The sequence below is a fragment of the Mercenaria mercenaria genome, unplaced genomic scaffold, assembly GCF_021730395.1.
Source record: "Mercenaria mercenaria strain notata unplaced genomic scaffold, MADL_Memer_1 contig_3053, whole genome shotgun sequence".
Classification (NCBI taxonomy): domain Eukaryota; kingdom Metazoa; phylum Mollusca; class Bivalvia; order Venerida; family Veneridae; genus Mercenaria; species Mercenaria mercenaria.
In genome coordinates, this window is record NW_026461157.1 from 36,998 (window position 1) to 52,650 (window position 15,653).

Genomic DNA, 15,653 nt, shown 5'->3' on the forward strand with positions numbered 1-15,653 from the left:
GGTACTGATTTTGCGAATGAACAAATAGTGTTCAATCAGAAGCGTTATATGCCCAAATAAAAAAAAACCCTGATCGGGTCGACAACCTTTTTTGTCAGAACTTTAGTGTTGTTTTTTTTTTTCGAAAATCTCTACCTATAGAAGAAATAATGAAGATTTAAGCTTTAAGACATTTGAAAAAATCGCAAAGAATCCCCAAACTTGGCACAGGACTCGTGCGAATCCCGCTGAAATACCAGAGTGCAGACTGTGCGGGTGCCCATACCTACACCCTATAAATAATATTGGCAAATTCATTAAAAAGGATTTGAGTTGCACGTCTAAAATTTCAGTTTAATAGCCACAAAAAGAAGCCGTTTGTGTACCGCATGAATAAACATAAGTAAATTTAAAATGAATAAATAGATGATATCAAGAACTTAGAAGAATGTGTATCAAGTGACAGAAGGTATATTAATCCGGACGTAAATTTGTTCAAGACATTCATATTGCGTTAAATATGCAACCCTTGTTTATATTATTTTCTTTTAGCGTGTTACATTTGGAAACGTTATCAAGTTTAAATGCGGTATAGAACTTGAGGATACAAAATAGAATTTGAGAAGAGAATTTGACAAATATACGAATACAATATACATTTAAGAATTTGAGAAACATATGAGAGTGAAGACAACTACAACTCAACGCGAAGCCTGATAGCTAAACATTTGACTTCCGAATTACCAAATTCAAAAGTCAAATACCTGCAACCTCGTAAACCTCAATAGTGTTATGTTCGTCCCGAAAATATTGCATAGAATTGATATACTAGTACTACAAATAGCAAACTTTTAGTTATAATGATCTTTTGTAAGGAAAGAATAATTGGCCAACATCGTAAGGGACATCATCTTCAGCATTATCGAATCCGTCGTTTTGAAGCTTGTTGGTCGAAGGTTTCGCATTTCCAGACCACGTGATCTAAGGGGCGGAGCGATCGGACGTTTGGCGACTGGTCAATTGCCCTGACACCTGGATGCTCAGCGCCTATATGCTATTATATGTAGCATTCAATTACCATATAGGTATATAACCCCGATGCCTTGGCTGTACTTCACCAATAATGCTGAACCTCGTCTATGAGCTGGAACACTCCTATTCCCTCAGTAAATCACCAAAACCTTTGTCTTTGCCTCAGCTTTCCGATGTTCAGCCTATACTGCTATCGTCTATAGCATTCAACTACCCTTAAGGTAAACTTCTATCCGCTGGCCCCATAGCTCAAAACCTTGTTGAAATTCTGCTACTCTTCTTTAGTCTATGAACTTCAAACGTTTTCTTTCTAATAATTTATTCGCCCTGACAGTGTAGTTGCAATAACCTCCTTATCAAGGTACTTGGATAAATTAGTTGAATCCTCGATGTGTCTTCTTCGATCGCTGGATACTGAATGATCTTCTCTGTCATCCATCTACCTATTTATACCTTAGCAGACGTGAGCTTTAATTGGTGCTATTTATAGAACGTTTTCTGACTGGTCCAAATATACATAGTATTTTACAACGAGTACTTGCTTTATCAAATATCTGGTTCCCTTTAACTATTGTATATGACATAAAGTGTGATGCTGGGATCCAGCTTAGTTAACCTAAATTGTCCATAAATGACCCAAATCTTATTATTTACAGCAATTTAGATATAACTATAGCAATAGTAGCATGCAAAGGGAGTAAAGCACTATCTGTGTTTGTGTGTTACGTTATCAATACATCAAATATACAAATTATTCTGACAGATAATATGATTTAACTGTGTTATTGAAAAGCAATAATTAAATAGTTTGCACAAAAGTATGTCTACAACAGCAAGTAAGGATCAATAAGATTCACAACTGATATGATCTGTCATGAAAGCAACAATATAAAAATACCAGTAAAAACGTAAAGGCTTTTAACATATGCATGAAACAGTCCAAATAATTCTTTGGAGAACATAATACAATAATGTCAAATAGGTTACTATATAATATACATAATATTTGTTAACAAAATCAAAATACAATCGAGTCCACTTAATACGAACTCGCTTGATACAAATTTTCAGATTAAACGAACAAAGTCCGATTTCCCCGGCCGAGTCCTTCTATTTTCTTTGTAAAATTATTTCGATAATAGCGAACTCGCTTCATACGAAGAATCGGTAGATAGAACACATTTTGGAAGTCCCAATAAGCTTAAATATTATACTTCTCCATCTTTTGATACGAATTAATTTTAGAAGTCGGGGCCGTTATAAAATGTGTTGAAAATAATAGCATTGTCAACCTTGTGCCGCATGGTAATTGGACAATGGAGTAGTTCACACTTATTCACAACACACACTCGGTCCTTTGTGTATCATGTCAATATTAAACAATTTAATCAATTGACAGGTCAAGATTTAAAGAGATGTAAATAATTCTAAACACATTATTGACGTTCTAGTGTCGATACAGGTAGGTTGTGTCTTATAAAATATACAAACTTTTATCCCTCTTAGAATGATTGTTATATAGTACAAGCTTCAATGTTGGCGGTGAATATAATTTGGCGCTCTTAGATCTCGACCGCACATTAAAACCTAAATTAATACAGTTTTACCTGTTTAAGTATGACTTTTGTTGAGTAAGTTCAATGTTATCTGAATAAATTAACTTAATCAGTTTAAAACTATTAACTACTTTTATATATCGGAATCTATTCATCGATGATACCGGTGATACTTCCCAACTTGCTCGGACAAATTATCTGGTCATACATTCATTAATACGAATTTCGATAACAACATATTTCTTAGGTCCGGATGAGTTCGTATAAAGCGAGTTTGACAGTATCTCTCATTATTTCATCAAGCTATTTTTCCATTACATGACAATGGTGACTGTTACACACAGTTGTCAAATTTCGTCACTCTGGTATTAAGAGGTTGCAAATGAAGTTTCATTCAGCCGAAAGAGCTGTAATAATGAGTATATATATAATGTTATACTCCTTTTGTGGTAAAAGTATCTCCTCGTAAACCCAATGTTCGAAGGAAATAACTCTTTTAGAATGTTGTGAAAATCCTTGCATGTGTCGAAAATATGCAGGATTTATGCAAAACGTTGATTGTATCAACAATCACACCTACACTTTAAAAATGTTTTCATCGAAATTCGTAGCTGAAAAGGGGGCACTAATCTGTCGAAGTGATAAAGGTTTATTTTTAAGATTGGAGTAGCTATAAATAACTGTAAAGTTGTAATGCTTAGTGCAGCGCGAACTGTTGCTTCCTAACATCAGTTCTTGCAGTTTGAATGGAAACGTCTGTGGAAAACAGAAATTTGCCACTTGTTTTACAATTTTTTTCAAAGTTGCGAATGTAGCAACACTTTGCACCTCGATCAAAATGAACCAAACCTGCCAACCAGGGAAAAATTATCTACAGTGTACCTTTATCGGATGCAGAGATTTCAAACTTTCTTAACAGGAAGGTTATTCTGGCTAACCGCACGTATTGAAATGCATGCAATCAACACTATCCTGCTATAACCCTAGTGCCACATAGATTCCACATTCCAATTGTTAGAGCCTGTTAAGTTATTCTTTATGGTACACACAGAGATGCACGGCGGATGTCATTCTGGTCCCTTTGCTATTCTTGGGAGTCTCTCAACCAAAGCAGCTTTTAACACTTTAAAGCCTGTCCCACGAATTATCTAAAGGAACTCAGATGACCGATACAGCACTATTATGGACTCTTTCTTAACTGCTCAACTTAATTAATCAAACACATACTTCATTCTAGCTTGTGTCACAGTAAAATCCAATGAAATTAGAGAGCTTCCCAGATTATAATTGTTTACTTTAAGTTCTGGCCACTAGGTTCATAGCAGAGTTCTGAAGAATTCCTTTTTGTCATGCCCCTATTTGTTCCGAAGGGCTCAATAGGTATATCATTATAGCTGTTGTAGTAGGGAACCATTCAGATAGCAGCTCTGTGAAGTTTGATTAATACTGGCTAAACATGTTAGAAGTTCTTTCCCATACAGGTTATACAGGAAAACTCAACTTCTTTGCCCCCCACCCCGCTTCTTTTTTCCTTTTTTGTTTGAGAAACTGGCTAAATTTTTGCTAATATTGACAGAGGACTTTGAAATGATCATTTCTGTAAAATATTTTTGAGCTCTGACAACAAGTTATTGAGAAGATTCTTCATACAGATTATTTAGGAAAAACAAAAACGCTTGATCCCGGGGGACTCAAAGTTTTCAGGGACAGGCTTCATTTTATTTAATTTGCACTTTTGCGATAATTTCTGTTATTGTTGTTTCGGACATTTGGTTCAAGTGAAGAACCTTAAAAGTTTTCCTATTGTTTGCCATAACTCTCATATTTCTTTATGGATCCATTACATTTTACCTAATTAAGAAGATTACTACTCAGTAAACATTCGTGTGATGTTTTGCCCAGTGGTTTAGGAGATGTCTTTCAGAGAGAATGTTTGATCAACGGAGAAAAACCGATGTGAACGATAGCAAAAAGGTAACTATGAATTGCACTAAGAGCAGTCCTTTGTATAGTGCGTTGCATATTAACATAGTCAGTCTATAAGTCGAAAACCCGAAACAGGCACTAACTAATTATTGTCACTATTACTAATTTCAATAGAAACTCCATAAGGCAACGGGGAAGGTCAAAATGACTCCTTTGTACCCGCGAAAATGCGTCTGTGGGTGTACTCATAATCTTGTGCGTTGTACACACTTTCGGTGTGGACAAACCTATTCCTGTTGGATGTACACTCATCAAGCATTTGACTTGTTTGGCCTTATTCCGTTCTGGGATCAGTTTATAACAAGAACTATTCAACTTGAAATGGAACAGTCTGAAATCTCATCATTAATCTTTTAGTGTATCTGTTTATAAATTTAACAATATAGTTTGAAGCTTAAGGCACAAATCTTTAAACTAATGTCCTAAAATAGCCTATTTAAGTTTTGAAAAATGCTAGAGGAAGTTGTTTGTAGCTACAGGGATGACCAGCTGATACATGATGTTCAAAAGTCAGAAGTTGTCAAACCGTTTCCAAAAACATGTCATGATGAAACCGTTTTTCTACATCAGTACAGACGTTTGAAGTCTTAAACAAAAACAGCAACATATTCAAATAATTTTATAGTGTATTTTACAAACTATCAGATTCAAAATTTGCATATTTTACCATTCTCTGCTGTTCGAAATCCTGAAAGAACAAGGCTGTTCATAAGCAATGACAAAATACCAAAGAACAGAAAAAGCAAAATAGGGTTTGTATACGGAAGTAACGAAATATATAATGCTGTCAATGCACCATTGCACAAATTTAAGCTTATCTTCTTTTTTGAAGGAACACCCAAACCCTTAATTCGTTTTACTTCCTTTTACTGTAAGCATATTTGTGACTAAATCAAGGGCCATGGTCTGGCTTTGTGAAATCCCAATCAAAACACCAAGGGCAAAACATCACAAGCTTAAAAACTATCCTATGAGGTCTGATATGACTCTAGGCGAAATACTTTTTGAGATATGCATGACACATATTCGAACAGACGGACAGACGTACCGAAGATCACCTTCAAGCAAAAATCAAAGTAATGATAGTACTGACGGAGGATGATTTATGTAAGTATGACAAGAATCCATACCAAAATGGCACAAGCCCTAACAACGCTTTGATAGACAGAAACCCAATACATATAGGATTTGATTCGGCTAACCATATCATCAATATGATACTGCGCTTAGGTGATATATGCAGTTATGCATTCAAACCCCCTGTAAAGTAAAACAAGTCGAAAGGTTTCCTGCGGCCAGAAGTCATACAGACCAGAAATTGTTATGGATGCATGTGACCACACAACCTAAAAAGTAACTTATGGGCGAATAAAGTTCTTGATGTTTAGCTCACCTGAGCACGAAGTGCTCAAGGTGAGCTTTTGTGATCGCCCTGTGTCCGTCTGTCGTCGTCAACAATTTGACTTTTAACACTCTAGAGGTCACATTTTGGTCCAGTCTTAATGAAACTTGGTCAGAATATTACCCTTAATAAAATCTTGGACGAGTTCGATATTGAGTTATCTGTGGTCAAAAACTAGGTCACCAGGTTAAATCAAAGGAAAAGCTTGTTAACCTTCTAGAGGCCACATTTATGAAAATATTTCTATGAAACTTGGTCAGAATCTTTACCCTGATGATCTTCAGGTCAAGTTCGAATCTTGGTTAGGTGGGATCAAAAACTAGATCACCAGGTCAAATCAAAGGAAAAGCTTTTTAACACGCTAGAGACCACATTAATGACAATATCAGAATTTTAACCAAGCAAGATTGGGATAGAGCATGCGTGTAAACGGTGTGGTCGCTGGACACTGATGCTTAATAGTGTATTTAGGTAAGTAACGACTGTTCCAATACTGTTCCATAGCTAGACTAGTACCTTTAGTCGTCTACAGTGTATATTCACAGTGCAAGCCATTTTGGAACCTTTCTATCAAACGTGCACCGCTAAATCAGTATTTGTTTCTCTAAAGGTCAATTTGAGACGACATCCTATGCAATGTTTCCAGTATGGAATATAAGATAAATTTCAGGATCTCTTGTTAACGAGAATGCATTAAGATACACGTTTTGTCGTAGATAAAGTTGCTGTTCAATTTTTTTTATTTCATTTCTCAGAGAGGATGTTAAGTGCTGCATTTTGGGTTGGATCAACCATTATGTACAATAGTCAAAAGGTACACATTCTATAATGGTGCATTGGTGACCATGGATTCAGCTCCGCGTTTCATACTGCGCTCCCAAATTCTTCTAAACAGACGCAGGGTTGGTTGTTCTAAAACTCCCTGTTGTGGCATGTGCCGTTAAGGTTGGTAGAAATAGAACGATATGACTATTATTACGCGTCTCATAGATTTACAAGTTTGTTTGCTAGGTATCTCCGCGATCCATCCAATTTGAAATGCAACTGCTAAAATGAGGTCATCGTAATTTAACTGAAACTATAAAATTGTTATTGACAATTCAATTATTCAACATTCATGATGCGGAAATTTACTTTTCCTCCTTCTTTAACTTGATAAATTTAGTTTTGGAACAATTGAAAAGTCAGAAAGAAGAGCTTTCGTCTTTAGAGACGAGGTTAAAGGGACTTCATTATCTGTGTCATCAGAAGTGAAAAAGATTAAAGACAAAGAGTTGTCGTGGAGAAAGGAGGGCAACAAGATTCAATATAACTTTAACACGGACATTGAAGATTCAGTCGTGCAAGCCAAGTGGGCTATCACAAACAACAAATCTGACTACGCTCTGGATGTTAGAGGAAACTGCTGGTAAATTGCACAAACGTAATAAACTTATCCGAATTGATGATACGTCAGAAGGGGGCTGGGAAACGGTTCGACAATACCAGGCAAATTCTGTAGCCAGCGACAGTGACGATGAATCTAAGATTTCCAAGGCAGAAAACCGTGCTCTCCGCAAACGCAAGCGATTTCAATCGAAAAAATCGCCGAACGACGCACCTAGGAAACGCACATTATTTCCCGGGCCTACTTCTACTGTTGGGAGTATTGGGAGCGTTCCATTTCCTCAATGGAGTATGCAGCCATCAACGTCAGGTATCTTTCCGGGGAGTCAACGGTTCTCTCGGGACGTCTAATTTTCGTACCTACACAAGGAAGACGTTTGGAAGTTGCTTCGCCTGCGGAGACTTCACACACTACAGAAAAGATTGTCCCTACATGTCAGGTTCCTTCAACAAGCAGAGTCAATCAGCCATCGATGTCACCCAGAACAGAAAATGAGTCATCCGTTTTGACAGATGAGTATTCTATTTTTAGATGTAATTGTTATGATTTACACGGTGACAGTTTTACGCATGAATATTTTGAGTATGAACAGGTTCTATAAGCAATAATTGTTAAAGATAGGTTAAAACAGTGTTATGATTTTTGGCATAAGATTGGTGCTAATGATTTTATACTGGATACAATCAAAAGTGAGTATAAAATTCCATTTTATTCTATGTCGTCTGCTTGCATTTTAAAAAATAACAGGTCGGCTTTACAAGAACTTAGTTTTGAACAAGAAGCAATAAATAATTTATTATTGAGGGGTTCAGTTGAAAAGTGTGAAAAATTCCTGCTGTTTTTAACCCGTTAACCGTTCCAGTACAGTCTTCTGGGAAGAAGCGTTTGATATTTAATTTAAGACATGTCAATAAGCATTTATGGAAACAGTCTGTAAAATATGAGGACATTAGAATCGTACTCAATTATGTTCGACCCAGTTGCTATATGTTCAAGTTTGACATTCATTCTGTGTATCATTTCATATCTATTTTTCCCCCTCATACTGATTACTTGGGATTTTCATGGACTGATTACATGGGAAACACTATTTTTTACAAATTCTTGGTGCTCCCTTTGGAATTAGCACAGCTTCGTACATATTCACCAAATTAACAAGACCATTAATTGCTAAATGGAGGGGTGAAGGAAAGATGATAGTTATGTTTTTAGATGACGGTTTTGCTTGTGAGAGAGATTTTTTTAGTTGTTCAGATGTTGCTGTCTCGATAAAAATTATCTTCTTGAATCTGGGTTTGTTCCAAAAGCAGAAAAATCTTTATGGGTTCCTGTGCAAATTATAGAGTTTCTTGGTAATACTCTTGATAGCACTATAAATAGTATTTATATACCAGATGGAAGAATACAGAAAGCATTAAATACTCTTTCAGAGATAGATTATTCGTTAAAGAAACACTGACGGATGCATGTGAGAAAATTGGCTAGTTTTGTTAGACAAATTATCTCCATGTCGGTTGTTATAGGTCACATTTCTCAAATAATGACTAGGTAATTGAGTATAGATACAGTCGCGGTACAATCGTGGGCATCTTATATACAATTAAGTTGTGGTAGTATGACTCAACACAAATTTTGGAAAGAAAACAGAGAACAGTTTCGATCCTCTACTTGGAGAGAAGTTACTGCAGTTTTCAGAGTTATGCAGTCTATTGTACATGTTTTACGAGGACATAAGGTTAAGTGCTTTTCTGATAACCAGGCTGTTAGCAGCATTGTTAAAAAGGGTTCGATGAATGTTGAGTTGCAAACAATTACATTCAGTATATTTATATACTGTTTTTAAAGAATAGTACTGTTTTAGATGTTGAATGGATTCCGAGGGAGGAAAATGAAAGAGCCGATTATCTGTCAAAGATTGTTGACAAAGATGAATGGGGCATATCTTTTCATATTGTACGCTTGATCGAAAGCAAGTGGGGTAATTTAGAGGTAGACTGGTTTCCTTCAGCTCATAATAGTAAATTACCTGTATTTTATAACCAGTTTTTGAATAAAGGGTGTTCAGATGTTGCTGCATTTTCGGAATTTTTGGGTGGTAAATTTGGGTTGTTTGTGCCACCCATCATTACAGTTGCTAGGGTATTAAGAAAAATGCAGTCAGACAAAGCTAGCGATGTATTGATTGTACCGTCATGGTCTTTGGCAAGTGTTTGGCCGTTATTATGTGTGGGTGGCGATTTATATCCAATGTTATAGACTGAATCGAGTTGCCTACAAATAAAGAAAATTACACTGCATGCATTAATGGCGCAGGCATTTTCGGAAATGAAAATTTGAAGTTTCAAATGTTAGCACTACGAGTAATATTTTAGTAGTTGCATATCATTGTACTGTTAAGATGCTAAATATGCATCAATATATGGCGTGGCTGCCTTTGTAATTGCTATAAGGCATATATACATTTGTCTGTTGTAACTGACAAGCCTTGATGATATGCGTATTGATGTTAAAATATTTTTTTCACAGAAATGTGTATTAATTTTGATTATTGTATAGATCTTCTATTTGCATGTTATGATAAAGTTTTAATATAGTTTAATATTATTTAGACACTAAAATGTAGTGTATGTTAGTTATTGGCATTTATACCTTCACAGCCTTTTGTCGGCTGCATGTTCCGTTTATGGAGGCTGACAAGCCATGATAATATGTGAAGAAAAAGAATGTTGCAAATTATTTTATTATAATTGTATATTAACGATCGTATTCTTTACTTAAATATGTTTTTTCAGTGTTTCTCGGACGAAATAGAAGATTTACCAGATGTTTTGGTCGATAAGGTGACCTGGATCCCAGAACTACTGAAGGATGTTCGTGCCGACACTACCACCAAATGTTACAATCGAGGTTTTATTCGGTGGAGGAAATCGGCCTTGATTAATTCTTTGGGAGAAAAGGACATCTTTCCGCCCAAGCCATTTATTTTTGGTATATATTTGTGTTCTATCGTTCAATCTTCAAATTCATTCAGTGCTGTATCAAAATCATATTATAGTGTTAAATGGATGCGCGATTTGTATGGCTTGACATCACCTACTGATTCATCGTTAGTAAAAACATATTAGAAGCTGCTAAACGAAAGCTTTCTAAGAAAACTGTGAAGAAAGAACCAGTGACTCCCGTTATGTTGCTTAGAATGTTCAATAGTCTTTATCGGGAAAACAATATCAAGAATCAGAGTATTATTTGCGCATGTTTGTTAGCATACGCAGGGTTTTTGAGAAGTGAAGAATTACTGAAGATTAGACGTTCAGAGATAGTAGTACATTCCACATATATCAATATATTTATTGAATCAAGGAAAACTGACGTTTATAGGGATAGAAATTTGGTAACTATTTCTTGCACATGTACTATTTTGTGTCCTGTAGTAAATTTACAGCGCTATTTAACATGGGCGAATATTGACTCTGATTTTGACATTTATATATTTTGTGGAATGTCAAAACGCAAAAATGGATATAAGTTAGTTTAACCTTTTTTTCTGATAATCACATGGATGTCGTTCAAATTGTTACAAGATGATGTAAAGTAAAATTATTGCATTACATTTTAGACGTCGATACACATGTATGTATTGAGGTATTAAAGCATGTCGGGCGGAATGGAACAACAGGTAAAGTGGGTACGACCTTGTCTGTCACAAACGGTGTTTCAGACTCTGATATTCCGAAGGGAGAGACTAATGGTAGCACAAAGAAGACGCACCAGTATCCAGATGATGGGACGTCTGCGGCATGCGGAGGTAACCCTGGAGATCAAAGCGATGGATTAGACAGTGAAGACGATTCTAGGAAACATCGTGCAAAAGATGACGACTCTAAGAAGGATCGTGCACAAGATGACAGAGAAAAAGTTGACCTCAACAAAGATGGAAACAAAGAAAGTACTATTTCTGACTGGAGGATAGGTATGTTGTTGAAAAAGTACATGTTTTTGAAACAATTTAAGCAGAGTTAAGATTTCAACTTTTAAACATCTTAACTGTGTCATGCATTGGGAGAACACAGTTTGATCGTAAAATTGTTTTTGCAGTACGTTTTAATTTACCCTTTCATCACTACTTTTTTAAGAAAAGACATAGTGAAGAGATACTATTATGATTTCTCTTCGCGTTATATGAATATAGATATTGACTGAGTTTGTATAGCGAAAGGATGCTTACACGAAATTATAATATAAACGTATTACTGAAAAAGATCTGATTAACACACCAGCTAACCTGTTGTTGATACAAGCACTTGGGTCAACATGTCAAAATTTTAAGAACATTGAATCACACAATGAATTAATTTTATCTGTTATACTACCAAACCCTAGTTTTGAAAAGTCACGAAAATGCACCTAAAAGTTGTTTTGGAAATGGATACCATTTTAAAGTACAGATGTGTAGATTTGATTTTCTTTGCTAAAACATGATTGAATATCACAAACAAATTAAATGCTCTTCTTGAAAAGGGCATGACAACGCCGTTATTAAAAAATTTAGTCATTTAAGTAAACTTTTGTGACTTTTCAAAATTGGGTTGATGTCGTAAAATAAGTAAATTTATATGGTAGTAAAGTTTGGTCTTGTTTTTAAATGTTTACATGTTATTAAGAACATATTGCTAGATAACGATCATGTCAAAAATAGTACTGCAAGTATATTTGAAGATATTGGCAAAATAACCAAAATCGACAATAGATATTGTTCTACTACATTTCAGATACAGAAGTTTAGAAAAAATGCATTGAAATGAAAGATGTACAAGATGCAAATCGTTTACTGAATGAAAGAATTCTACCTGACCAGGAATTACTTGATCGTGGTTCAGAAGTATTTGGTACTTCTTCGAAAATTGTGCAGAACATATGCGCTGCTATTTGCTGTTACATGAAAGAAAACTTTCTTCATATTAACCACGTCTGCCCTGCGCTTGACTATAGACACGAGTTAAGCAACAAACAGATCACATTTGTTATCTACAGAGCACGTCCTCATGAGAATGAAGCATTTGAATATCGGTATTATATAAGGCATATTAATGAAATATCAACGACTTGTTCAGAAGAAAATGAATTTATTAGAGAACTTGAACAAGACGTCACTAAAGAATACGCCAAAAAGAGAAAATTGTAGAATACTTAAACAAAAGTTCAAAATCCCTTATGGAACAGCACACAAATCTCACTAGAGTTTCTATTGGTTGGTTTAAATCAAAGGGATTTGGAACAAAACATCAGAATATAACACAGAAGACTTGCATCGTTTTGTATGTGCAGGTAAAAGGGTTTGTTCCCTTAAATGAGACCGCTTTACCGGAAGTAATAGATGAAATTGATGTCGATGTACGTGAATTCGTTGTCTTGCCGTATACATTTCCTAACGAACACCACGAACATATTAAAATGGGTTGCGCTATACATGGCGGATTGAGGAACGCACAAGGGCGATTTCTTGGGGAAACGCTTGGCGGGTTCTTTGAAGTAGGTAGGGAGATGTATTGTATTACAAGTGCTCATATTTTTATGTCTCCAGCAGACATGAGTAAATTGAAACAGTGTGGGAAATTCTGTGACCTAGGCCCAGGAAATGATATTGAAACGTTTGAAGCTCACCAACCAGTTGTAGAAGGATCAAGATCGTTTGGTAGAGGGGTGCGTGCTGTTTATAAAGAAGGCGGCAATGGCGAAACTGGAGTAGAGGCAGTGGTAATTAAAGTACAGACAGATTTCCCGTTTCTGGAGAGTTTCCAGCATGTCCATATCGTAGAAATCCGGGTACTAATTAAAATTTAAGATTATTCCCTTAAATAAAGGTTATAATAGATTCAAATAAATGAACTTACGTTTTCTTCTGAAGTTAGCTTGTATTAAAGTCACTCGAAAGCCTGGGACATTAACTTATTCCATTACGAGCTTGAGCAATTGGTGTGTAATAATTAAAAAAAAACATAGCATGCATATCTAGTGATGATGTAATTACGTAAAGTGCTGGAAAAGTAAAATGCATTGGAATTCATTGCGAACATCACTTTTTCCATCAACACAATAACTGAAATTGATTTTTTTTCAGGAATCGACCGTCCAAACTTTTCAACTGGGAAAATGTGTAATCGAGAAGAAGTAAATAGACTAATTAGAAGTAAAACACTTACGGTTGTAAAATTTGGTTGCTCATCAGGTTGGACAAGAGGAAGTTTTCGATTTTCTGCTGGAGCGGCAAGATTAAGCAATATGGTAGGAACGATTCATAATTTTGGAATTTTATTACATAATCAATTCGAGATAGAGAATATTGGAGAAACACATTTCGCTGAATTTGGGGATTCTGGTGCATTAGTATTTACTGATGAAAACAACGAGCTTTCAGTTATAGGTATTGTTGAAGGTGGAACACCAGGCGTTATATATGTGACACCAATTTGTGATGTGTTTTCAGCTTTGGAATTGCAAAATGTACAAAGCACGAAGGAATTCACATTGCATTACCAAGACATACAAAATATACCAATGGAAATTAGATCGGACTCGTATTCATCACGGGCTATAACAGATAGAAGTGATACAGGAATATCGACAAACGACGACGCTGTTCTTAAACATATTGAAGAAAAATTTAAGACATTTGATCAGGAAATAACACAAGAGGTCGCCAGGCATGTACATGAATTAAAACAAAACATGAACACTAGAGTAAATCAAGAGTTACGTCCTGTAAAATCTGAATTAAACACGCTAAAGGCAGAAGTAACTTCTCTTAAATCCGATATCACGGCAAACATTAAATCGGAAGTAGAAAAAACAAAGTCAGAGTTGAAGCAGGATATAGATAAATCAAACACCGAAATTCAGAGCAAAATGAATGATATGCAGGAACAATTTAAAGTGCAGTTGCAGGAGCAAACTAATTCTATAAAGAACATGCTTTCCGAATTATTTCGGCTAAATCCTGCGGCAAACGCTTCGGATACCAATTCTACATAAAAGATCTTCATATTATATTTACTGGCATGTTCAATATTTCTTTGTATTGGAATCCTGTTTTTGCTTTAGAGAGATACTTTAAAGTTCCATAAGGCTCTTAAGTTTATGTTAAAACAGATAATGCTGCTGTCCAAATAGAAACTTCACATAATTAAATACTAAGAAAATGTTACTATCAATATTACACATGAAATTATGAAGTCAATGTGGTCACAAAAGGAGATAATCAATACAGTGCATTTTATCGTACTTTCTAATATGTTAATCAGATATTAAAACCTATGAAAAATCCATGAGAAAACAATTATCAAACATTGGATTTAACAAGAAAATAATGTATTTTATGTTCATAACAAAAAATGAGGCCGTCACATTTTAATCAAAGGGATTATTTAAAAGATAAAGACAACCGGAATGTCAGTATCTTCCACGTAAATGCATATAGGCATTGCTAGAGATTCTGAAGAACCATCTTTTAAAGGAGTCATGCAAATACATCTACTGTAGTTTTAACAGGCAACAAAATGTATAAAGTATTGAAGTTCGTAATTTGAAGCTCGTTCTCAAAAATAATAAATGTAACAGTCAAAAGGAGAGCTCACTGGTTCACACTCAAATTTCAGTGTTGAAAAGCATTAACAATAACTGTTCTGAGCTTAAAACTTGTTGTAATATTAATGACACATGGTTATTTATCTGACCAGTCTCTTGCTGTAGTGAGTTTTGAGTCATTTGCTAACTTCATTTTTGTTGTGACTGTCTCCTGAAACACTGCTTTTATATCTAATATATTTTTGTTACACATTTCACGAATTAAATAATTTTCTCTATTTTTTCTCTTGCAATATTTTATTGAAAATGCTGATGACAAGTACTTTGTCTTTTTTTCTAAGATATTTCTAAAGATTTTAATTCGGCATTTTCTAAAACGGTTAACATAAATACAAGTGTATTTATATCATAAAATCCATGATATATTTGATTAGATTAGTTTGGCAGTTTTCCTGCCTGATGTTATTCGTGGCAGTAAAGAATCTATAGACCATATCAACGAAAAGTCACGTGGTCTGTTCAAGGTAAACAGTAGTCTGGCTACCGACTAGATAATCTTTTTTTTTAGAAAAAATAATTCTTTTATATATTTAGACTTCATCAATCTTGGCTCTGATTATCTAGTCTGGTAAACTCTGGTCAGACCTTGTGACCGATATCTCATGATAAACCGTTAGCTGACCGATCACACAGTATGGCACACTGCAATAAATTTCTCCTATGGATAGAG

General features: G+C 35.2%; 1 protein-coding gene across 1 annotated transcript; it reads left to right on the plus strand.

Annotated features, from left to right (window-relative positions):
• Positions 1 to 12,131: 12,131 nt before the first annotated feature.
• On the plus strand, positions 12,132 to 15,194 carry LOC128552701 (uncharacterized). Its single transcript, XM_053533746.1, has 2 exons — positions 12,132 to 13,165; positions 13,461 to 15,194. Exons 1-2 carry the CDS (start codon positions 12,554 to 12,556, stop codon positions 13,512 to 13,514), a joined length of 666 nt encoding a protein of 221 aa, XP_053389721.1. The 5' UTR covers positions 12,132 to 12,553; the 3' UTR covers positions 13,515 to 15,194.
• The last annotated feature ends 459 nt before the right edge of the window (positions 15,195 to 15,653 follow it).

Excerpts from the sequence above, each read along its gene's own strand:
- LOC128552701 (XM_053533746.1), top strand. The coding sequence starts at position 12,554 with ATGGAACAGCACACAAATCTCACTAGAGTTTCTATTGGTTGGTTTAAA. Across the intron at positions 13,166-13,460 it reads TCCATATCGTAGAAATCCGG|GAATCGACCGTCCAAACTTT; the intron begins GTACTAATTAAA and ends ATTTTTTTTCAG.